At 34.2% G+C, this 26,278-nt stretch overlaps 2 protein-coding genes, 1 non-coding gene and 1 pseudogene across 3 annotated transcripts; all 4 read right to left on the bottom strand.

The window, feature by feature from the left end:
• Positions 1–4,949: 4,949 nt before the first annotated feature.
• On the bottom strand, positions 4,950–9,039 carry LOC108195528 (cell division control protein 2 homolog). The gene is made up of 9 exons (XM_017362499.2): positions 8,925–9,039; positions 8,122–8,184; positions 7,858–8,039; positions 6,916–7,036; positions 6,292–6,465; positions 5,772–5,935; positions 5,597–5,684; positions 5,448–5,501; positions 4,950–5,357 (listed from the first exon to the last, which is right to left on the bottom strand). Exons 2-9 carry the CDS (start codon positions 8,128–8,130, stop codon positions 5,268–5,270), a joined length of 882 nt encoding a protein of 293 aa, XP_017217988.1. The 5' UTR covers positions 8,131–8,184; positions 8,925–9,039; the 3' UTR covers positions 4,950–5,267.
• Positions 9,040–13,278: 4,239 nt separating this feature from the next.
• On the bottom strand, positions 13,279–18,503 carry LOC108196791 (vacuolar fusion protein CCZ1 homolog B-like; annotated as a pseudogene).
• Positions 18,504–18,634: 131 nt separating this feature from the next.
• On the bottom strand, positions 18,635–20,069 carry LOC108196788 (F-box/kelch-repeat protein At3g06240-like). The gene has a single exon (XM_017364224.1). It carries the CDS (start codon positions 20,010–20,012, stop codon positions 18,843–18,845), a length of 1,170 nt encoding a protein of 389 aa, XP_017219713.1. The 5' UTR covers positions 20,013–20,069; the 3' UTR covers positions 18,635–18,842.
• A 1,554-nt stretch (positions 20,070–21,623) lies between these two features.
• On the bottom strand, positions 21,624–26,191 carry LOC108194420 (uncharacterized). Its single transcript, XR_010285470.1, has 4 exons — positions 26,092–26,191; positions 25,548–25,605; positions 23,332–23,414; positions 21,624–22,629 (listed from the first exon to the last, which is right to left on the bottom strand). It is a non-coding gene; the product is annotated as an uncharacterized LOC108194420 (transcript).
• Between the last annotated feature and the right edge of the window lie 87 nt (positions 26,192–26,278).

Here is a 26,278-nt window from a genome sequence, read left to right on the forward strand (position 1 = left end):
CCAGGTAAGTAATAAATATAGGCAGAGAGAGAAACAACTGAAACCACTGACTGATGAAGAAGATGGCAGAGTGGAATGATGGGAATTTACTGTAGTGAAGATGGGTATGGAATGATGCAGTACGAGTATTTCAAATACTCCTTTTGCCTTCTAATCGGTCCAAATCCTTTAAACACAATTTGCTGACATAATGACATTAATACCCCTAGATTAGTTGAGCATGCATGAGCATGGCTCAACCAAATACACAGATTTAGGTATCACCGGTGTAATTCAGCTCGGCCAAGTTGAGTTTTGAGTTGTGCACAAGTTGAGTTGCTGTTAATTGAGTCGGGTGAGCCAGCTCGTTCAACAATCGAGCCAAAAGCTGTCAAAACTCCACGCGTTTAATTTTACAATAGACTCGTTTAATTTTACGAGTTGGTTGAGCCGTCTTGTTTAAATTTACGTTTAATTGAGTCTAAATCTTTATGCAAACTCGACTATCTTAATTTCACGAATCAAATCGAACCGATTCGTTTAATTATTTGAGACAGAACTCCTATTCAAATTCAACTCGTTTAACTAAACGAGTGGAATTCGAGTCGGAAGTGCCTAGCTTCTCAAGGCGAATCACAGCTAAATCCTATCCCATCAAAACATAATAACAAGATAATGCAGCGTAGTTGACTTGAAGATCTCCAGGTACGACAAGTGATTATAAGTAGTGTTACAGAAATCGGAAATCGGACCTAATCGGTTGAGCTACCAGGATTAATCGGAAATCAGAAGGATTAATCGGAGTGAAAATCGGACGTATTTTAATATTAAAATATTATTTAATATTTAGTTATCAATATATTAGCTATTTAATTACTAATATATTTACTATATTCATAAATTCTATAATTATTCATATTTAAAGTATTATGATATTTTAATTCTAATAATTTATCATATATACTTAGTATAAGAAATATTTTTAAGAATTAATCGGATTTCAAAATCGGAGTGCATGGCCGACCTTGCTAGGAGAGAGAGAGTGTTGTATTACTCCATTCGTCCCCTCCATTTCTATAAAATTTTCTTTTTGGGACGTTTCACTCGATTATATACATTTCAAAAATTGTAAAATTTTACAATATGAAATTTTTTAATTACACCTATTATTTTCTTCCAATACACGTATTTTATACCAAGGGTGTACACGGGATGGTGAAACCGACCAACCCGATCAAAATCGACCATATTTCGTCCAATCCAATCCGAAATTTTTTAACCTAATTAGTAATTGGACTGAAATAGTATTAACCCGATTTGGTTGGGCTGGACATAAGTTTCGGGTTTTATAAACCGATCCAACCCAACCCGATCGAAAAATATGAGAACATATTAAATTTATCCATCCAGATTAAAATTACATTTAATCAATAAATTACATTTTCTTATTTTTAATCACTAAATTACATTTTCTTTTTAACCCCTCTACCTCTCCTCATACGTGTATCATTCAACGCGACGGAGTGACTAGTGAGTAACTCTGAAATTCTTTATGTGAACAAAGAAGATTCTTCGAGCTCTAATACTGAGAAGGAAACAATGGACATATGAAAAGAATGATGTATAAAGAGAGAGCCTCTATTTGACACCACATTTTAGCTACTTTTACCTAATCGCACCACTAGCATGCATACACGTACCTGCATGTATTATTATGTTTACACAACAGTCACTGAAATGCGAATCGAAATCTGGGGTTTTTAAATTCGTGCAGTGAATCTTTTCTTTTTGCTGATAGGTTAAATACGCCTGTCTTGTGTAAATATAACTTCAAGTATGATCAGTCTTATCAAACTCTGGTATTTTTCGCAAAATTAATGTATAGATTGGTGCATCTTCACTGCTCGAAGTTAGTAATTGCAGTGTTAATTAGAGTTAAAGTAGAACTCTCGTCAGGTTTTGAAATCCTATGCGTTTGGTTCACTTTTCAACCGAGTAACCAACTACGTACTCTAATAGTTTAACTATATTTGTCAGTAATCTGATTGCTTGTTTGGTCAACTTTTAGTTCCATTTCAGAACTCAGGTTATTTCGAAATTTTATAACTTGAATTTTTTTCTTGAAATTTACGGTTTTAAAAAGCGTTGATCTTTAAAATTTATTAAATATTTTTAATTGATTTTAAAGATGATTATGTAACAAAATTACTTGGAGAGTGAGAGTGATTGTTACAGCGGTCCTTGTTTTGGACTTCTGGTCCGCGGATATCTTTAGTGTTTTAACAGCTTTTTCTTGTGTTGTGTTTGTGCCGATGGATCTTTTTGTTGCTGTCTTTCTTAATACATGCTGACGGTTATTTTTCATTTATTTGAAATATTTTGATTGATATAGATTTTTATGTATGTAGGAAGGCGTCACTATTAATGAGACGGAGAATCAATTGAAATTTATCGGTTAAACAAAAAATAATTATTAGCATGTATCGATGGATAGACACTAGAAAATCCGTTTTTCTTATATACAACCCCGTGTCTTTCCAGCTAGCTAGTCTCAACTACTGGTGAGAAGACTAGACTATTAAGGACCGGTGTGCTGTGGTAGCTAGTCTCAACTACTAGTGAGAAGACTAGGCTATTAGTGACGGGTGTGCTGTGATCCTAAAATTAAAAAATGATATGTTACGGGAAAATCTGTCACATCTCCTGCGGAAAACCAGCTATATCCGATCTTGGTTGGCTTCATAGTCGATTACGTGGATGATCGTCACATTAGAATTTGAAATCCATGATATTCAAATATTATTATAAAATTAAAAATATTATAAATTATCTTATTTAAAATGAAACGTACATTACCCAACACAATTTATATTTCTCTTCTTTCAAAGTTGCAAGTTGTATAGCAGGAAAATCCTGATTAAATATAGTTCAGAAGTCGATCTGGGTTGAAATCCGGAGTGTGCAGGTGACACGAAACGGAAGATTCAAGACTCGTGTGGACGTAAATCTTGTCAATATTTCGTGTAAATGCATACAATATATTTCTACTAGCTAGCAAAATGGGAACAGTATATGTGAAATGTCTTCTCCACATGCTAATGATTTACTCCTTTGCGAAGGAACAGATTGATAACTGAAGAAACTAAAGGTCGCCAATATTGACTCCTGCACATAAAACCTTGAGAAGAAAGAATCTAAGATAATATAATTAAACAATCATTGGAATTAATGTTTATTAATTTTCGAATAACTCCGCGTGTTTTGTATAGCTGTGTTGGACTTTTAGAACGTATCATTCTCGACTATACATCCTTTTCAAACCTATTCGAAACGTGCTTGTGTGGTCATTAGGGTTTCTGTGGATAATTAAATATGATTAACAAGCTTCTTAGTGAACATGCATGCAATTAGCATATTTCAAATGCATGCATTTTATAATATTCAAGTCAGCAATGACATGTTATATGTTGTCTCAGTATAGTGCAAATTTGTATCAATCACCTCACATGTCAAATTTGTATTTTTTTTGCCATCCGTGAGCCCATAACTTGATATATACTCACTAATATTTGACGAATTTTCGATTGCGAAAGTTGTGAATTCAAGAAATTAATTTGTGTAGATCTGACTTTTAAGCATGGCAGTTGCGCGACTTATGGAGTTTGTACTTGTGTCTGATAAGATGAGAGAATAGACAATAGTTGGTGCTTTATTTATAAACTTGAACCTAACAATTATGTCGATATCAGATTAAATCTTGTGTTTATAGCTGGCTCTAATTTTTCGGCTTATTCTTCTCCTCCTATGAAAATAAAAGAACATAATTGGATAACCAGTGATGGGTGTGACTCGAAGTTGTTTTGGCCGCTTTATAGCATTTGTGTAACGAATTTACAATATATTTGTGATAGAATTTGATAAGTTGAAAATCTCAAATTTTTTCAAATTTATTTTTATTTTTGAAATTTGATTTACAAATATGTAGAGGAACACTTTAAAAGATGATTTATAATAATTTATCATTATATTAATAATTTTTATACTTAAGAAGTTGTAAACATCAAAAAATTTATCAAAACACATAAAATAAAAATTAAGTGATAAACACTTTTTAAAATTACGCCAAACATTTTCAAATATTTTTTTACATTTTATGTGCTAAGTGTGTATGCATGTTATTATAATTTTAATTAGACTGACATAAAGGTTTATCGCTTGGTCTTCCCTCATTTCTATATAATTTTTTTCATTAGTTGACATATCTTTTAAAGTTTATAATATATAAATTTATAATTAATATTTTAACTTTTTTTAAATAAAAACATATCAATTAAATTTTTACTGAATTTTTTTTTAATTTATAAAAATATTAAGATACGTCGCCGGACTCTGATTCAAACATGTATAATTGAGCAGGGGTATAATTTCGCAAAGCGACAAATCTAAGTTGGATCCAACCTTGATTCTGTAAAGGAAATCAGAAAGGTCAAAGGTTTGACAGCTTTGCTTCTGGGAGTGGTTGTATTTCTCACTGACATTTGTCTTTTGCTCTTAATCTGTGAGTAATCACTTGCAAGTCTTCGATTACCGGAGGTGTAACGTGTCATATCCAGATAAGGTGTATACATAAAATACTCTATATAATCTTCTTGGGCTTCCTAATTTAAATTACAAAAACATTCGAAAATTGTAGTTAGGTAGGATTTTAAGAATAATGTATGAATTTCTTACCTTAGAACATTGACTCATTGATGGACCCATAATCTACTCCAGATCCCACATAATTTACTTTTACAGTCTGTAAAATATACATACAGTCCCGGTTAAAAATAGACAAGTCACTCAAGTTATGTAAATTTTTCTGCCTACAGTCCGACGAACAATCTTATGACATGAATGAACTTCTTTAAAAGCTTGAATTGCCGAGAAGCTTATTTCAAATCCTGATTCCGCCACTCTCTACATATTTTAACAACCAATACTTTCATTCAGTTTATCTGTTTATGAACTCAACAAACTGTAAACTTGTGTCCAAGAAGAGAAATAACCAGACTACCAAATACAATGATTTATACAAGCTTTACTCCAGCTAGCTTGAACAACAGTATGAATTCACAACCTAAATGTATGGACAGTGATCTCGTTGGTAAACACAATTACGACAAATCACGTAAATGATGGTAATGACAAGCAGCAGCAGCAACATAGTTCTACTCCTCTGTACCTAAATGTATTCACAGTGATCTCTTTGGTAAACATTAGAAAAGACAGATTTGATTCTTAGAACGTCATGTCCGAGGTTGAATACCATCAAAGTACTCATGCGCAAGAGCTTCAGCAGCTGTTATTCTTTCACTAGGATTCCACCGCAGCATTCTCTAAAAACAATAAGCATAATGCCGTTACTTACAATTCAAGATCTTCAATTTTATGGATATGAAGAGGATTCGTAATTTACAAAAACTTACAGATAAAAGATTGATTCCTGCTGGTTCAAGACCTGGAGCTATTTCAGCAAAATCCTGAAGCACGAAAGGAAGATGATCAGAAGTTGGTTCTTTTAACTTTAATGCTACAACAAGGCAACCGAAAATAAGCATGCAGAATCCTGCGTTACCTTAGGAGGAAACTGTTGTCGCATTACGTTAGGTGGAAACATTGCAGTCACTCCAGGCCAAATTTGTTCGTCCGGTGTGCCAATAGTTCTTCATGCAAATAGGTCAATTAAAATTCGAAACACAAGGATGATTATCATTTATGTTGACAATTCATTATGTATTAAATGTATTCACCTGGCAATCTTTGCCAACAATATCGAAGACGAAAAGCCCGCAAACAGATCTTGATGGGTCACGATTTCAACAAACATACAACCGACAGCCCAAATATCAATAGGAGTGGAGTATTGAGCAGAGCCAAGCAAGGCTTCTGGAGCCATATGATTCAAGTTTCCAACCTAAAAGATATTATCAGCCATATGACAAATAAGACTCAGGAGCAAAGTCAGGATTAAATTGGTAAAGGAAGAACAAGAGTACTAATATATACTCGGATTGCGCTTGCATATAAAATCCAAATTACAAATTTATGTTGGTTTGGGTACAATAAAACAAGGTTGCAAAAGGTGCTGCCAAAGTTGTTAAAATTATCTGAAATTTCAACCTGGACCATATTATATGACTTTATTTGTGCATGACATCCAAAAGATTAAACTGTAAATCAGGAGTGAAGAAATCCAATCACAAACATACCTCCAATGAAATAACTATCTGGCATTAGATTTAATATATTAAACTGGGAAGTGATATATACCTGTTTTGTAAGTGGTCCGAGAGGAGTATCTATTGTCCTGGATAATCCAAAGTCCGCAAGTTTCACAATTTTATCTTGACTATTAATTAGCAAGTTTTCAAGCTTTAAATCTCGATGAATGATTCTGTTTCTGTGACAGTATTGGACTCCAGATAAGATATCATGCAAAAGCCTCTGTGAGTAAAAAAGTTATAGAGGTTATCAGTTAGGATGTAAGAGTCGTGATTAAACAAGATTTAATGTTGGCAAGTAGAGAAATTGCATCTAGACCTTTAAACCTTTGATATAAAAATGAATAGAATATGTATACCAAGCTACCTGAGAGGAGATCATTTTCCCAGTTTAGATGACTGAACACTACTTACATATTAAAAGAGCTTTTCATTTGCAGTCACATAAAATTCAAACAGAATAGGAAGAAAGATTACAATTATATATCACTGCAAAAAGGTGTTTATATATGTGAAAAAAAGATTCAAGGAACCTTGTGGAAAATATACAAACTGGCAGGGTGATCAGCAATAACTAAAGTACAGTATACGAGAAAAAACACAATGTTAACGTAGATAAACTTTTGAATGTTACAAATGATCCGATAAAAGTTTTTGGATCATTAGTGCTTACTTTTATGAAGTGAGGATCCCGAGTATTTGCAGGGTCTGATAATATGAATTTCTGCAGATCATAATCAGCATACTCAAGGACGAGGGAGACTTTGTTGTTAGCGGTCAGCACCTCCAGCAATCTGTTACATTGTAGTTCTTGGCACAATTTATACAGGCAATTTCATAAAAAAACCATATCTGGTTTTGCATAAAATGTCAGGTGTAAATGAAGTTCATCTAATTTACCAATTATTAGATGTATATAATTAATCATGTTCATTAGCTAGAACCACTTTGTGAACCTATTTGGTGGGAATTCTATCAAAACAGGAGCATGCAAAACAAAAACGAAGGTGAATGGAAGGGGATCGTGACATCAAAGACTTACAGCAGTATAAACAGGAATGAAAAGAATCATTAGACTGCTTATGCCTATGTACATTGTTTTCAAGAGTGGTTTTGATTACATGTTTTATAAGGATATACTAACTGATTTACAGTTAATAACTTTCCCAAGATTTTTCCGCATTTAAACAAAATTGAATCATAGCCAATAATTAGGGATAGTTAGCTGAAGCTGGCCAGCAGTCTGGGTAAAATCAATTACCTTAAAAACAACTGTAGCCACAAAATATTTATAATGATATACGAATGCATTGATGCAGGACACGCGGAGAGGTAAAACAACAGAAAACAAGAGTTAAGTTACACAGACAAACTATTATTAAATCAGAAGAGAAACTTAAACAAACAACTGAATTGCAATAAATAGCCCAGGTTTGAAATTGGTTCACATATCATAGTAATTGAGGATGCTGAGCATTCAAGAAAAAGCATATAAAGTTATGAAATCAGAGCAGCATAATAATGTTTTGATTACATTCTCATGGACCACGATTGTAGACTTCAATATGTTTCACAAAAGCGAATAACAGGCAAAAGAGGACTGAGGGAGTATTACTTGACAATGTTCGGGTGATCCATCTGCTTGAGAAGATTAGTCTCCCTCATGACTGAGCGCGGGACACCTTCATAATCATAGAATAAGATGGTTTTTATTGCTACTATCTCGCCATTTACTGACTTGCGACATTTGTGAACCGTGCCATAGGAACCTTCTCCGATCTTCTTAAGATATTCGTACTGCAGCCAAGTCACCAACATGACCAACGGAAAGATAATGGATCAAAGATGCAGGATATACTCATAATATATAGTCATGTACCTCATCCATCTGATGAAGAAAATCAACTAAATTGCTTTATTCAAAAACTTTATAATCCTGGCACTGGAAAAACAAGCCCATATCAGCATTCTCTAAATAGATTAAACATGTATCAGTAACAAAACCCAAAAGATTAAAAGAACGAGCAATGTTTATGTCGTAAAACATAATCAATGTAACAATGTAAAACAGCAATATGGTCTAGATACCAGCACATCAGATTGTCAATAGTATACAACATACAGAGAAATAAAATCGATTCTAGTGATCTTGAGCAATAGGTCCAAAAACACATGTGAATAATTTAAAGTCATCACCTCAAGCAGGAATTTAATTCTCCATTACAAAGTAACATTACAGATTACAAATGGGGAGTAATAAAACAAGACTGAAATTTTAATCTCATCATTATAATGTAAAGAAGCTTCAAGAAAAATAAGAGGGTCGAATAAATAGAGAGCGGGGATGAAATTCTTGAACAGATGTACATACTTCTTCAATCTTGAGCAAGAAGCCAAGAACAAAAGTGTGTAAATGTAAAGATTACAATAGAATATATGCAGACATGTTTTTGTGTGTGATTATGCAAGAACATAAATGGGCGGGAGTGGGAGAGAGAGAGAGAGAGAGAGAGGGAGGGAGGGAGAGGGAGGGGGGAGAGAGAGAGAGAGAGAGGGAGGGAGAGCGAGAGAGAGAGAGAGAGCGAGGGAGGGAGGGAGGGAGGGAGAGAGAGAGAGAGAGAGAGAGAGAGGGGGAGAGAGAGAGAGAGAAGGAGGGAGAGAGAGGGAGGGACGGAGAGAGACCTTTGCTTATTACCACCACTGCAACCTCCTCTGTGTACTGTGCATTGTGCTCTGTCTTTCTTGATTTCGTATCTTCAGAACTTCAATAACAGATAAAACGACGTCTATTTATTCTTGTCAAACTAAAAAGTGGGTATCAAAAAAAAGGCTAGATCGTCATCACTCATCAGCGTCCATGGATGGCTGGGACCCAATTAAGCCAACGGCTCAGATTAACTGAAGTGGGCGGGGAAAAAGCACTCGAAATCGAAACAGCAACAAACAAATACTCCAAACAATTTAACAGGAAAAAAAAAACTCGAAACAAGCTACAAACAAATATTGAGCCAAAAACGTTCCCGCTAATTAAAAACTTTGCTACCAAATACTTTTCACCTCTGAGCCTAAAACGATTGTTTTCGATTTGGATTTTAGCGTATTAATAATAAGACCTAATATCGAATTAATTACTTTATTCATCAGTTTTAGCTGGATATCAAATTAATTACTAAAACTATAAAAATATACGTGGAAATATGTATGTTTGGAAATACAAGCAGTCTTTTATTGAATTCTTCATTTTTTTTTTATGTTTTCACAATTAATTTGATATTTAACTCATAATAACAATAGAGTATAAGAACTTAAATAAATTTTGATTATATCTGAAGATTATTGAAATTGAAATTAAAATTTTTGATGATGGATTAAGAATAATCCCTTAAAATCTCATATGTGGAAGAAATTTATAAAAATATATAATACACCGCATCATAAATAAAGTACGGATAAACTTATAAATTTCACATAATTTATTTTTATATTGAAGTGATGTATTCTCTTCATTCCAAATTTTTTCGTATTTGATTTTTTTTTGATTAGATTAATCAAATTTTGATCAAATATTGCAAATAAAATATAAAAAGAGATGTAATAAAATTTATATTACTAGAATGTACATTTTATCTGCTTTAATATGAATTTTTCAAATTCTGTAAAGTATAAGAAAACAAAAGAAAATGGAAGTCAAAGTTGTCCAATTTGACTATCAAATAGTATCACATATTATTTTTAAAAATATAGCTATTTAAGCGCACTATCTTGCGTGTTCAACAATTTTACATCGTTCAATTTAGTCGATGAATTTTAACCAACCTCGTTAGTGATGCTCTTGAACAAATTTTACACAATATTCTATCTGTCAAATTCAGACCATCCCACTAGAATATTTTTTAAAATAACACTAAAATATCATTAAAAAATGCAGAAGTAACTACTATTCCTCTGTCCATCTGGTGTTTATCCGATCACTATTTGGCACGCACTTTGATGCTTTTATAAAATATGGTTCTATAATTTATTTTTTAAGATTTTTTATTTTGAATAAAAATTTAATATTTAAAAAAAAATTCAAAAAAAATTCAAAAAATAAGTTATATATTTTAGAGGAGTATTAAAGTGTGTGCGCTTCTCTTACTTAATACAACCGTTCCGGGGGAGTAGTTATTTAGCTGCTTTGCTCCTCAACAGCAGGACTTTGTCAACACAACTCGTTTAGCATTAAAACTAGATGGCAACTTGCAAGTGCTCTTAATCATTGGCACATGCTATTGCGTGAGCTCGTGGGTTTACCGAGTGCGCACCCGAAGGGTAGCGGCTGCGGGTTCCTACGTTAAAAAAAAAAGAACATGAATGTTTAAAGTCAACTTCAAGTACCATGACTCGTACATACTCGGTACTAAGATACAGTAACAAAAGCAGACATTCTCATACACTAATCGTCTAATCCTGGAAAAATCTGCTGGGCTTTGGTTGTCCGATAATCTCCACTGTTTGTCTAAACTAAACAATTATTTGATTCACTATAGTCTTGAAACCAAAATTGAGCCTCGATTTATTGCAAACATTACTAGAGTCTTACAGAGTTACAGTAAATGCAAAATCAAAAATGAACTCAAGCACTCCTGTTGCATATGATCAGGAGGCACGGGAGAACACGTGCCCCCCTTAATTTTTTTTTTTTTACATTTTTTTATCATTCTAAATTTTACAAAATTATAGAAGTGCCCCCCAAAATTTGAAAATATATAGTTGTTTTCCGAAAACTTGCTTGATGCCTCTGTAAGATTTTGTGTCTAGATCAGCCCCTGCATATGATCATCATAGTTCATGACAAACTCTCGATGAACTTCTGGAACATGACGAAACCAACATTTTAAAAATATTCCGCAGAACTTGGCCTCTCTCTGGAATCCACCTTCGCGCTACTCCAGCGCCTCCGCGACGCTGTGGCAAAGCAGATTGCACTGAGTATTTATAAGCCATTCTCACTTTTTTAATTCGGTGAACGAAATTTTGAAAATTGAAATGGCTATAATTTGATGATACATTGATATTGCCGACCTATGGTTATATATGTGTGTGTTCGGACCGCGTAGAGAAAGTTAAACGAGGGAGAAACGCGTGCTTGGTGTGCCTTTTTTTGTGTTACATGAATGCACATACGAGTTTTTGTAGTTTGTACTAGGAATATGGGCTTATTTAAACAGCGAACTCAGGTTTGATACGAGAAGAGACTCATTCTTGTCATTTCTTGTTGTTACAAAACAGTGTTTGTACAGTCTGAACCGGTCAGTGCAGTGCACTAGTTAAACTTTAGTTATTGTGGACTCGAAACTTAAGTTCGGACACGCTTTACCGCTTTTTTTGCTGTATCCCCGAATTATTTGTCGAGCCAAGATAGAATTTACTGGTCGTTTGGTTCGAGGAGTGGTATCGGGTTGAAATGAGGAATCGGGTTAAGCTGGTATGAGTTTGAGGTATCATATCTGATATCATGTGTTTGGTTGAGTGCTGGAATCAATATATACAATTTTTATAAAAAATAAGTTATTAATATATATTAATTAAAAATATTAATAAAATTATTATTGTCATATATTTTTGCATCATTGATTTAATTTTGTATCAAACATTAATATTTCATTACTTAAAGAGAGGGAAAAAAATTAAAAATGAATATAGCTCATACCTCCATCTCATACCCACCTCCCTACTTGGGTATCAAAAACCCATACCTTGGCGGTTTAAGGTATGGATTTCAGATTTTGTTTTGCTCAACCAAACACCTGGTACGGGTTTGGAATAGACAAACCTCATACCTCATTCCAGAAACCCGCGAACCAAACGACCCCTAAATCTTCCAAGTTCTAACAGTTTTTTTCGTCGAGATGTGGCTAATACGTATTCTTAAATCAATAAATTTAATTTCTTTTTAAACAACAAAAAATATAGTAACACATAAATTATAGACCAATCATATTTGTTTTATAACTTTAGTCTTTAAAAGAGGTTAACAAATCTCCGGTGAAATAATGATTGAACTTTTATTTATTTTTAACAAAATCAAAGGTTACACGTAATTTTAGACCTAATCATATTAATTCTTTCACAACTAAATTTTAGAATAATCCTATTTATTCTGTTACTTTGTTTTATAAAGATTCTAACCACTCAAAGAGTCAGTCATACGCAAATTAAATACTTGAATTAATTTTTGATAAATCACTTGGTGAATTTTAATTTATTTTTAATCAATTGAATGTGATAACTAAATTTTAGAAATTTGGGACACCTAACATCACTGTTTTAATTAATAAATTAAGAGCAACTTGTCTAAAATCTCAAAGTGATAAGTAGTCGCTAACCTCAAGACTAAAGTTGTTGATAAAGCACACCGGATATACGCGAAGAACCTGCAATTAGCATAATAGAAGAGTCTGCGGCAACCGTTTCACATGCACCACACTCAAACGTGGCACATAGTGTAGTGAATTGTTTTGGTGACTCCGATGTTGAATTGTTCTTCCTTGAGGTGTAACAGCACATCTGAGGCACAGATAGAATTCACAAAGATCAAACTGGTAACCGCGGAAATATTGCTGGATACCGCTGTTGCAAACTGAACAATTTTCCCCGGAGATTCGATGTGATACTGGAATAAGATTAAGTGGATGTTTGTGACTTGGGTGCATAAATCTGGAGTCTATTGATTGTCCGTATATCGGTCAGTTTCATGGTACTGTTTTCTCCGACTCGGGGCCGGATGGATGCCTATTCTCATGGAGTACATGGAGGCTTGAAGTCTTCAAAATCTGGTGAAAATCAATGGTACATTGTCTGAGAAGATGATAGCCAAAGTAGCACGAAGAATACTGACGGGGCTTGATTATCTACACAATACTACACACATAGTTCACTGTGATATAAAGCCTGCCAATCTGCTTGTGAATCACAGCATGGAAGTTAAGATCGCGGATTTTGGAGTTAGCAGGATAATTGATTTAGCAAGTGATGAGAGCCACGGGTCCAATGCTAGTTTCATAACCCTGCATTTACTTCGAAAGAATTTATAATAGAAGTTCTTCAGTAGAATATTCTAATAGCACTTGGTACAATAATGGTGTGGAGGATCAAAATTCTTATAATTGCACAAGACTAAAAAGAAATACAACAGACAAACCTTATTGAATCCTATTGTAAAGATGTACAGCCTGGATACATGATACAGGTGCTAGAATATACTTGCTCCTATTCAAAAGAAAAAGCCCCATTACAGTACCTGCATAACTAAAGATGGTAGAACAGATTAATGATGTATACAATTAAAAGCTTGATTATATGAGTAATGACAATACTAAAAACATTCCACGAGTCCATAACTAAATACTGACAAACATGAGGAAAACTTCTTACTTGTTACTGAACTTCTCAACAGCATCAGAAGCGTAGAGAAGTGTTTCGTTGGCTTTTTCAAGAACCATATAAAGTTCCTTGCCCCTTGTTACCCGAGCAATCACCCAAGCATTATTTTTTTGCTCCAATGCATATTTCTAATTCTTTCTCAAGGTCAGGGCTGTCCCATTTGGCTCTGCCTTTCTCCAAATCAACCTCTTCCTGAAGTCTACTCGCAGCAACTAAAGATTCCTGTAATAATGGAGCTATTGTCCAATTAAACTCCACAAAAATGATTTGATTCCAAGGGTTAATAATAAAAAAATAGTCTTTGGTCATTTAACTAAGAGAAAATAACATCTACCAAATTAATCAACGTGAGCACTAAGGCTGTGTTCACTTGGATGGAATGTAATGAGGGGAGAATGGAATGAAAATTATATAGAAATTTTATGGAGAAAGAGAAAGTATGAGCTAATAGTGACTAAATATGAATGAGTTCAATTTTTTGTGATAAAGATTGTAAAGAAATATGATGTAGAGATGGAATGAGCATTCCTTCCAAAACATGTGGGATAGAATTCTAGTTAAAATAGTAGGAATGGAATGATTGAAGGAATGAAAATTGTATACATTTTCTTTGATCAACACCATTTTTGAGTACAAAATTCATTCCATTCTCCCTCCATTCCATTCACTCCAAGTGAACACAACCTAAGCGCATTGCACAAAAAGTAAAAACATATAAATTACTCTTTCACATGTACAAAACCTATGATTTCACAGAGAAGCCCTCAATGCTAACTGAAGCCTGAATTACAGACATTAGACTAGTCCAAAAATTTATTATCACATAAATTAAGGAAAACATGCTGACCTTTGTTAGGGTTGTCACTTTTCCAGGTGGAGAAGCCCTAGATGTGCTTCTATCACCATCAACCAGCAAGTACGATAACCACCGACATGATATGCGTTCTCACCCGCCCATCCTTTTGATAGTTTCTCTTCAACTTTAAATATCTTTGCTGATGCCTATTTAATGGACAAGAATAATCATTGAAGATATGCATCAATCACTCACTTGTTTGAATATTAAAGTCAGTGGATTTTGAGAGCAAATTATGGCATCAGCGTACAGCTACCGGATGTTAGGACTTTAAAACCATATATTTTCACAATAAATGTAACCTAACAAAAATCAATTCAGTCATGTCAAGGAGAGATATTATAGATGCACACTTTAGTTAAACAACTGACATTTTCAAGAACTTGCTGCTTCACCATGGAGATACCTTGCTCTCCATCCATAATAAACATCAGAGGTATGAGTAAGATCAAAGTAAGGCTTTTATGCTGGTAAGCTAAGATATACATCTTCTCCTCTAGTCCTCTGTTTGCTGAAGCCATACTGCTGGCGTGCTATGAACCATATTATTAACATAAGAACTCCGTATCTCAGTTAAAGAAAACCGTCCTTTCCCTTGCCCACTTGTTAGGCTGTAGCGGTCTTGTTATATCATGGTTATTATCTCCAGCAGGATGGGAATCACGAGAACCATGAGATTGATCCAAACCTGAACCAGCATTGGCCAGCATAGATACTGCACCAGTAGTATGAGAAGCAGCTTTTCCTTTACGCAGATAGGACCAGGTACTTGATCCAGATGAGAAGGCAGGAGACAACCGTAGTATCGCATAAGTATAGAGGTTCACAGTATCATCCTGACAATTTATAGGGACGATTAGTTAAGTGGTCAATTAGTGTTATATGCAAATATAATTAGTCAAATCCACTATGACTACAAATTATCATCTGGTTACCATATATCTTCAGATTTCAGAACTATAACAAATAATACACAAACAAGCAAAACTTTGTTGAACTATCACTCAACTGATTAGAAATTAAAAAAAAAAAAATCAGTACAGAGGAAACGTAAGGTATCACATAACATTAACAAAATAAGAAAAGAAACAGGCAGTGAATTTAATCATACAGGAGAAAGAGTTGTAGACACCAGCAAGTCCTGAAATAAGATGAGTGGCAAGATGCACTCCCCAAACACGACTCTAAGAGTCTGACAAGCGACTGCACAAACAAGTAGAATCAGCTTAGAAACAAGAAACTTATTTCTACTATACACTAGTAAATCAAACAGTGCTTTACACAAAACAAAAGCCAATGATTCTCGAGCCTCTGAGGGTCTTGCAAGTAGAGAGGTGTCCACCAAAGTCAACACAGCATTAACACATGAAACGTGTTCAGAAATATAGGCAGGAGTGTTTAATGAATCACTATATCTAAAGTTGAAACGGGGCATGCTTAATAAAATGCAGACAAACTCAACATGAAGAAAAAAAACATATAGAAGACAACCTGAACCTCCATTGCAGCCTCACGGCTAACGGTCAGCATTTGTACAGTTCCCCGCTCCTTCAATGTATTACGGAAGTTGGGTAACTGGATTTTTTTCCCAATAAGAAAATCTGCCTCAAATAGAAGAATTATACATAAGGTGTGAGATAGAGCAACTCTTATATTTCACTAGTAGCAAAAATCCATTGATGATCGCGTGTGAAATGCTGGCAATTAGGGACTTCAAATAAAATATTTTTAACACTATAGGATTCTGAAAACTTGGACTTTTAAATAATCTACACATCTTAGAATATAGTGCCTTTCCATCTAAGTAATCCATGACGAAAGAGTACAAAAGCTTTCGTACAAGTCCACCACTTGGTTCTTTATCAAGTAATGCTCTTGTAGATCCATGAAACATCATAAACAGAGAATGCACTTCTTTAAGAATCCTACGGAATTCGCCAGATCGCTTCTGTCTCTTTACTTTTCTCAACAATCAAAAACAAAATAGAGGACTAATAATGATCACTACAGATGTCAACAATCCACAAAATTTCAGTAATTTCTAATTATTCACTGATTCATATAACATAAACAGATAATGATCAAGTGAACATCTAAAAGTCAGAAACCAGTAGCAGGAGCATACAAATTTCTGTTAAGCATCTTTTAGACCATAGTCAGCTTCTAAACTATCATACCTTTAGATGATTTATGTGCACACTTGCAATTATATTGTTTAAAGGGAAACATCATACCAGTACTATCCAAATATCTGGTTCTGCCTCGTAAAAAACGTGAGAATGCATTTCAGCTTCTATAACCTCACAAGCTGCTTCTGGAGAGATTTTTCTGCATACAACTAACTCAAGTCAACAAACACGAAAGAGAAAGACTACCAATGTAGGAGCATACATGCTGAAGGAATCAAAAAATAATCTAATTTCTTTCTCCTAATTTCTAAGTGATCTGATCTATGGCATAATTGTTTAGAAAAAACAGAAACGCATCACATAAATTCTATCCACATTTATTGGGTCGTAGGGTGGTTGCAGCAAGAGTATGAGGTAACAAGATTAAAGATATAACATCGGCATCACTAAACCTAAAGGGTGGATACTGACCTTGTGAATGTTATAAGCCCCTCACTGAGCCCTATAACAGAAAGTTGTGCTGAAAACAGCATATCAGCTGGATAGAAAAATAATATTTTGTCCAGCTCCTCTCCTTCATGTTGTCCGCGCCTCAAATAATGAAACATTTTTGGTGTGACCGATTGGGAAAGTAATATGTGCTTATCGCAATGCCTCTATAAGCAATTATTAGATACTTTTCACTGTGGCAACACATTTTTTTTAAAAGAAAAAAACTCCTAATCTTATGACTTACTAGAAAGTAAACCTATTTAGCACTCGCCTCAAAAAGGCAAACGTTACATGCTTTACAACAGGACATAAACAAAATATTCAACCAAGGCCAAGATACCTAGTAGTACATAACTTCGCGAATTTGGAGAATCGCAGAGCAAGCACACAACGCAATACAGGGAGGGCCCAAAATACCACATTCATGGGAGAATACAAGACATGTAGAATAGAGAACCCAAGACATTTTTTCTATAATATGCTTTGCTCTCTATAGGTTTATAAATTTAAATAATGTGGGACAAACTGCAAGTCACTGATTCATGATTCACAAGTCCTTTGATCATTTAATCTTTTAAAATTGTGATATTCTAACATAGTATGCATTGATATGCAGAGACCGCAAGTAGCTTAGTCGTATTGAGGATAACATATCAGGAATGCAACAATATATTTGTGATTATTTCCTAGTAAGCAATAACGCAATTCTCAGCTACAGTAACACAATACTAAAACCAATACTTATCACTCTGACAGACACTAAACTAATTCCCAATCTCGCATCGAGAATGTAAACATTATCAGCTTTAAAAACTGCACTTATTAAACTTATATTATGTTCTAGAGTACATAAGCTCACCATTAGATTAAAAAATGTTCAATTAAACTCAATAAATAGAAATATGGCCCAAATACATGTCTCTGAAACTATAATTTTACATCTGTTGGAAATATTGCTGGATACTGCAAACTGAACAATTTTCCCTGGAGATTCGATCTGATACTGGAACAAGATTAAGTGGATGTTCGCGACTTGGGTGCATAAATCTGACAAAAAATTCTACACACCTTTTGTGGAGATGGACATAGGCGCATAAAATATCGCAATTTTCTGCACAAGTGTAGTCAGATGTTGTACATATGATTGCTTGTTTGCAGTGATGCAGATGTTTAAAATATAAATTCATCTAAACATTACTACTTAGTTAGCAGCTTGGAGAGTTTAAAAAATAAATGGATGCTTAGCACAAGCATGTTAATAGTAGACTCATATTGATTGACTAGTTGAATTTACATGTGGGAATCTTTCTGTTTTACTGAGATGGCGCTGCAACCTGAAGTATAATAAGTATTTGTATCACAGACTTGGGTGAATTTTAGCATAGCAGTTATGGAGCAACCATAATATGCAGCAACCAGACCACACCTAACCCTTCATTTACAAAAATATTTGAACAAGGATTCATGAACATTTTAATAATCTTGAGAAGTTGAGGATAAAGTGATAATATATTTGAACAAAAGTAGCAAAATATCAAGTATCAGAACAAACAAAGCAGAGTATGGAAATAGAAAAGAGGATTGCAAACCACAAGTACAAAGGCTTTGTAACAAAGCAGTTGTGGTGACATGCTCTAAATTGTTTAAAGTTTAGCTAAACATTGATTAAACACTTACAGAGGTTATAAAAGCAAATGATTAATATTTAAGTCCATTGTATAATCCCTGAGGAACTCTGGAATACTGAACACTTGCACGTCGAGTTCGGGTTGTTGAATAAAAAACCGACTTCATTCCCTGTATGAAAGCCAAACTAGGAGTATATCTGAAGCAGCTTATTCTCCAATCACTTGTAGTTGCAGAAGATGTATTAAGGAGCATATAATTAATCTTATCCGTTTTGCGATCATAACAGCAAAACTTACCACGATCATCAAACACAATCTCACCACCAGAAAACCCCTGTACCACCACAAACCAACCATTAAATGGTCCAATAGTGTACATCTTACTCCAAACACAACATCCCTCGTCCCCGTCCAAAGAAAATAGACTGAGCATACGCTTAGAAAAAGGATCGTTGTCATACACATACACTACCGAAGTAAGACAATCATTCATATCCACAAATTTAGAACCACGTACTCTATGTTCACAAACAAATTCAGGCAACAACTTGAACTCGTTACGTCCAGCATCAAACTTCACAGCAGTCGCCATCATATGCCTATCTTTCGTGTATCTACAAAATGCCCAGTAAGGACAATCCTTTACAATAGTCACGGAACTCGTTGAGTAGGCTCCTCTAATATTATCAAACACATTATCAGGAGCAGATATTTCAATCCAATTATCAGAATTAGAGTGGTAAACCATAGCAAACCTTAGATCCTCTGACAAAATGACAAGCTTGTAATTATCACTCACAGGATCAAAACCGAATCCTATGTCATAGGCTCGATCAGCAAAGCGAGCCTCTGCGAAAGTTTCCTTGGATTGATGTGTTGCAGGGTTCCATAACGATAACATATTGCGACCAGTAAGACAAACAAGGCCACGAACAGAACCAACCACATCAAGAATATGCGCAGAATCCAGTGCAACTATTTCTTCGTAGCGGGAAAGAATAACGACTTTGGTGTTCCTTGTAGCAACGAGACAGTCATTATGATTTTGAGTGGTGCTGTGAGTCAAGTGTTGGTTTATAAATCGGGGTTCGGAGAAAAGAGATAGCCATGATTTGGATACAGATTTGAAACGTACCAGAGATCTGACCGGGAGTCGTGTGAGTATTTCCCGGCGGATCAGCTCTTCTGGCAGATCGGCCGCTGTAGTCTTCTTCCTTTTCGGTGTCCCACCCATTCCCATTGCGTTACGAGAGGTGCCGTTGGAATAGGGAATAGGGTTTGAAATCAATTGGACCGGTAGACCGCACCAAGAAAGGTAATTGCATATCGCATCCTCTAATTACGTTCAAAAACAATATTGTATCCGTATTTTGAGAAACTCAGCTCGCATTCTTTATTTTTATTGTTCAAGCCCGAGATGCACTCCTGCTGTTAACCTTCGTTAAATCACTATACATATAATTGCAATTTGGATCCTCTAACTTACGTTCAAAAACGATATAACACTCATATTTTTGAAAACACAAATAACACCACCTATTTTTACATTTCAAGAAACGATACGCACCTCTTCTGTTGAATTCCGCTAACTTCCGTTAAAATACTCCTCCTTCTCAATTTACATGTCCATTTTGCTTTTTGAAAAGTCAAATTGACTAATTTTTGACCAACTGTTAAAAAATATTTATTTATTATTTTAGGAAATAGAAAGTTACATATTAAAATATATTAGATTTTGTTTAAAAAAAAATATCAGCAAAAAGTAAATCTAGTCTACTTTAATTGAGGTAAATAATAGGGGGTCCGAATTGCAATTACCTCTATTGTTTGCGAAATTCGGACCCTCTATTATTTGCGAAAACAATAGACTAGATTTACTTTTTGATGATATTTTTTTTAAAATTTTTGCTTAATTAAGTTATCCCCAAGTCAAAATGATTTTACATGTTGAATGATTTTAAATTTTTAGTAACATATGTATTAAGTACTTAAAATAGACACTATTATAAATATAAAAAATAAACACTATGTAATATTTATTATAAATAATACATAAATTTATATATTGATTAAAATATATAAATTTTAATTATTTTGTTTGGAAAAATTGATCAAAAAAAATTTAAAAAATATCATCAAAAATTAAATCTAGTCTATTTTAATATGTAATTTCTATTTTCTAAAATAATAAATACATATTTTCAAATAGTTTGTCAAAAATTAGTCAATTTGACTCCTCAAAAAGCAAAAGGGACATTTAAATTGAGACGGAGGAGTATTTTAACGGAAGTTAACGAAATTCAACGGAGGGTGTGCGTATCGAACGTAAGTTAGGGGGTCCGAATTGCAATTACATGTATAGTGACTTAACGGAGTGCACAGAGTTAACAGAAGTTAACGATAGAGGGTGCATCTCGAGCTTGAACACTAAATATAAGTGGTGCGAGTTGAGTTTCTCAAAGTATGGATACAATATCATTTTTGAACAATAGTTAGGGGGTGCGATATGCAATTACCTCTGGTAATAAAACAGAGAACCAAGAAACAGTCGAAGCTTATAAATCCAGTTTCTGAGTTTATGAGCAAGAAACAACTAATTCATTATGTAAAAAATCTAAAATGCCAATTTTCAATGTATAACTCTAAATATGAAAAGTTAAATTTCTGATTTCATTCAAATTTTTTATTTTACAAATATTATAAATGACCACTTTAAAAGATTATATTTTATAATAACTTATTGTTATATTAATAATTTTTATATACAATAGTATAAATCGTAAACATCAAAAAAATTATTCGAAATTTCAAACACATAAGAATAAAGGTTACTTCTCCCTTATAATTAACCTCTTGTTTATATGACAAGGAGTCAATTTGAAAAATACTTAATTCTAACTTGGTATCAATTTTTTTGTCCAGAATCTCAGACATTACCCACTCAACTGAGGTACTTGTTGTCTCTGTTGCAGCTACAAACATATCCTGCACCAAGTTTTTACACATAAGTCTCACAAGTGGATCAGAATCAATGGTTAACAAGTAGATCTCAGAATCGCGGGCTACAAGTTATGTGATATGAGAGGCTCTCGTGAACTGTGATTCGAGGTTTTGGATGATTTGTGTTGTAAGTCTTCCCGACACTGAAATGATTAGGCGGCGTGCCATAAGAGTTGGACCGTCCTACTCTTGCTTCTTTCATTTAGGAAAGAGGAAACAGAGGCAGGCGATGAGGATCAGAGGAGAGTCTTTCAGCTCTTTTGAACATCACCAACAATAATAGGCCTGAATTCTACCATCCATGGCTCATCACTCATAGTGTTCTTCTAGGCACCTCGAAGAACAATGGATGGGCAAAAGCTTCTGAAAGCATATCAGAAGTCCGCAAGTATAGGACCCAGAGTTGGTCTGATAAGCCTCATCTTTTTAAACAGACAACAATTCCGAAGCCAAAGCAGTGGGATGTCATTAATCAAAAAAAGGAACATCAAAAGGAATTTTTTGATTATCCAAACGATCATTTCTGGCAAGAGCGGTGTTTCTTTTAAACTCTTGCTGCACTAGATAAATAAATGAATAGGTTGCCTTTACATCCTACCAAATTCTGGCTTTTTTGACATCACACGCATTTCCGAAAAAGAGTACTCCATGGCCCATGCAAGAGGAAAAGTGACCAACATATACACAAGGATAACACTAAAAGCTCGGTAAAATTTACAGTAATGAAGCAGAATCAGCAAATATTAAATTTACAATTTCCATTCCTGACCTTGCTATTTTCGATGGGACTGTCTGTGTCTGGTAATAAGGAGCTGATCATTTCTAGAATCCCAGAACCTGTTAATTTCATATTTTTTCTGCACAAGTGTAGTCAGATGTTGTGCATATGATTGCTTGTTTGCAGTGATGCAGATGTTTAAAATATAAACTCATCTAAACATTACTGTACTTAGTTAACAGTCTGGAGAGTTTAAAAAGTCAATGGATGCTTAGCACAAGCATGTTATTAATAGTAGACTCATATTGATTGACCAGTGGAATTTACATGTGGGAATCTTTTTGTTTTACTGGGGATGAGACCTGAAGTATAATATTTGTATCACTGGGTAGACTTGGGTAAATTTTAGTATAGCAGTTATGGAGCAACCATAATATGCAGCAACCAGACCGCACCTAACTCTTCATTTACAAAAGTATGTGAACAAGGATTCATGAATATTTCAAATTCTTGAGAAGGCAAGGACAAAGTAATAATATATTTGAACGAAACTAGCAAAATATCACGGTTAGCACCTCGGTTTCAATCAATTGGTGTATATCCTTTCAAAAGTGCAGAACTTGTAGGTCCCTAGCTTATAGACTCTAATCTATTGCGCCTTGGCTTGCCAAGGCGCCTTGTACTCCTTTAATCCAAATTAATAGTACTATATATACATTTGGCAAAAAAACAAATATCTATACGTGTCATTTACCAGCCCCACTCGATCTGAATTACTTCTGTTTATAAATACATATTTAATAGGTAGAATTAGTGCATAAACTGCATATAAAGTCTTTACCTGTAAAGGACCATTTAGGCTCAGTTGGAGACTCCACGAGTGAAGAATTCGCACCAGCAACACAGGTTCGCTTGTATATATCACTGCATTAATAAAATGAATAGGTCATTAAACCTATAAAAAAAAAATGTGCGCACCTGTCACTTTTGTAGTTCTATCTTCTGAAAAGTTGAGCTTTTAGATACTTGTATGTCTCAAAAAACAAGAAGTAGAGGTAGAACATTAGTTTCAATAGATTATTAAAACCTTCTCTTTATTTTTCAATGAAAACACATCTTAGTACACACAAAACAGGAAGAAGAAAGCTTAAGAAGTACAAACCAATTCATTTCTATTAAGTCAACAAGGAAAGTATAAGGTTCGCAATTTTTTTGTAAAATTTAGCTTGTAGTTATATATATAGATACTTCACTCATTACCTTATCCACCATTAACAGTGGAAAGGCCTTGCAAAACATAACCAGATTGAATGTCATCAGGAAGGTACTTCTTAGACAGTGAAAGATTGTGAGGCGATAGCTCAAAGAAATGTACTTAAACTTGACAGTGATAACTATTGCAAAAAAAAAACACAAACCCAAGCAATCATGAATATCATAAGAAAAGTTTATTAAAAAAAAGGAAAGAAACACATACAATCTCATGCCAAATTAACGCATGTGTGTCTAACGCCGTGGCATTATGCCTAAAAATAACTATCTATCATAACAACACAACATTACCCCTCTCCCTCTCCCTCTCCCTCTCTCTCTCTCTCTCTCCCCCTCTCCCTCCATATTCTTGAACAGTAGAACGCACAGAGAAACCTTTTGGTGTAACATCAATGGCTTCTTCACCCACCTTCTCTGCTTCTCTAACAATCGCTGATCTCCTAAAACCCATTAAAAATCACTAACAAATTTAATGCAAACTTAATATATACATAAATGTTTTTATTTAGCAAAAAAATAACAAGTACCCAGATTCAGATGGTCGAGATTCGAGCCAAAGAAGATTAGCATTTGACCCAAGAGTGAAACCTCCCAAGGTTTTGCCAGAAGCCAAAACTAAATCAGATGTGATGGGTGAAGCCCATGAACCATATGGAGCTGTAAGTATATGTTGCTGTAAAGCTGAAGCCATTTTTAGTTTGAGTCACTACTAGTGTAGTACTATTAAGCGTTCACGAAAATGACAAGTTATTTTTTGTCAACTATGAAGTCTTATGATAAATTGTAATACTGTGTAAGTTGTAATGTACATTGTCTAAACCATTAATTAATGATTGCTTAAGAACAATGCCAACACTCTAATCCTTAATCAACACATCTAGCATCAAAACTCATGGTAATTTATACTACACTTGTAACGAACTCAGCGAATACGAGACTTTGAACAAAGGCAAAAATATCAATCCTAAAGATTGCTTTCTGAGGCTTGTTTCCTCACTAGACCCTGTTCGCAACATTTCCAACAATTTTGGTGAGGTCTGAAATCTGATCTGTTTAAGACTAATATAGGCAAAAGCACGATTAGCAACTAATTTGTACTCCCTCCGTCCCTATTTATCTGTCCACTTTGGAAGTAAAAATTTGTCCCTATTTATCTGTCCATTTATACTTTCAAAACTAATTTAATGATAGTTTTTCAAATATATCTTCATAATTTCAATTTTCAAGGCTTGACTTATTTAAAACTTGGTTGAATTCATGTTTTCAAGACATAAAGTAGGGGTATTCCATCATTTTCAAGATATTAATTAGAGGTATTTAATGAAAAAGTTCATACAATCAAGGACACCTTGGTATGTGTTTTTTTTTCCAAAATGGACAGATAAAAAGGGACGGAGGGAGTAACAAACAAGAGTCTGCAACTGCAGAAAACTAATACTCGGCCTTTCATTAACAATAACACTGGATGTACAAAATATAAAGAAATCACTGAAATTGCAGATAAAGAGATCAGAGTCCTATATTATCATAGTTACGTATGACTAACTAGTTATCATGTCATAATATACCAATTCTTCAAATATAACTACCAGAAAATCGACATTAGATAGGTCCGCACTGGCATAGAACATTACATGTTTATTCATGTCTCAAACTTTATTTTAAAAGTCAAAATCTAGAATCCTCCAACGCTCAAAATGCAGCAAGCTGTTTTAAAACATAACCTTCCATAAAGTCCAACAACTGGGATTTTACATAAGCTTGTAAACAAAATGAACAACTCACTGCTCATCTATTCCACAATCGGCATTGACCCACCAGCAGCTACAATTTGTTGCTCCAGCTGCATATAAAAAAGAATATCATATTCTAAGTAAAGAAGCAATAAGTAAATTACATGACAAGAAAAAGAGAATTCATTTTGAACGATGATGCTATAATTGTTCCATTCGCTAAAACCTATAAGTTACTTGAAAAGTATTCAATTTAGAATTCAGAAAAAGGTCATCAAGTTTCAATAGTATTGTAACATCAATTTCGACTACTCCCGAGTTCAACTTTCTCACGACTAGCTTGAATTTTAGCCACAAAACTCATGCTCATATCGTCTAACAACCATGTTTGAAATTAAAAGACTCATCATGTCTCTAACTCACACTTTCCGATCCGGGAGCCTCTCATCAAGTATTGTATAAAAAGTATATTTAATTAAACGATTAATTCCAAACCCCAAAATGTAAATTATTTATTATTATTTTTTTGGAGGAAAAATGTGAATTTTATTAGTATATAGACAACAAAATGAAATATACTAATGAGTGTGCTTTACCGTGAGCAATGTTTGCAACTTGCCCTTCACAAGGTAGTATTCATCTTTCAATTGCTGCAAACATCTCAAACACCTGGTTTGTTTCAAACCTTTTAGTCATTGCTCATCATCATAATAAACAAAGTAGGGCTGAAATACTATTGACAATAGGATAACTAAATCATAAAATTAATTGCTAATTATTTTG

The sequence above is a fragment of the Daucus carota genome, chromosome 7 (assembly GCF_001625215.2).
Source record: "Daucus carota subsp. sativus chromosome 7, DH1 v3.0, whole genome shotgun sequence".
Lineage (NCBI taxonomy): Eukaryota > Viridiplantae > Streptophyta > Magnoliopsida > Apiales > Apiaceae > Daucus > Daucus carota.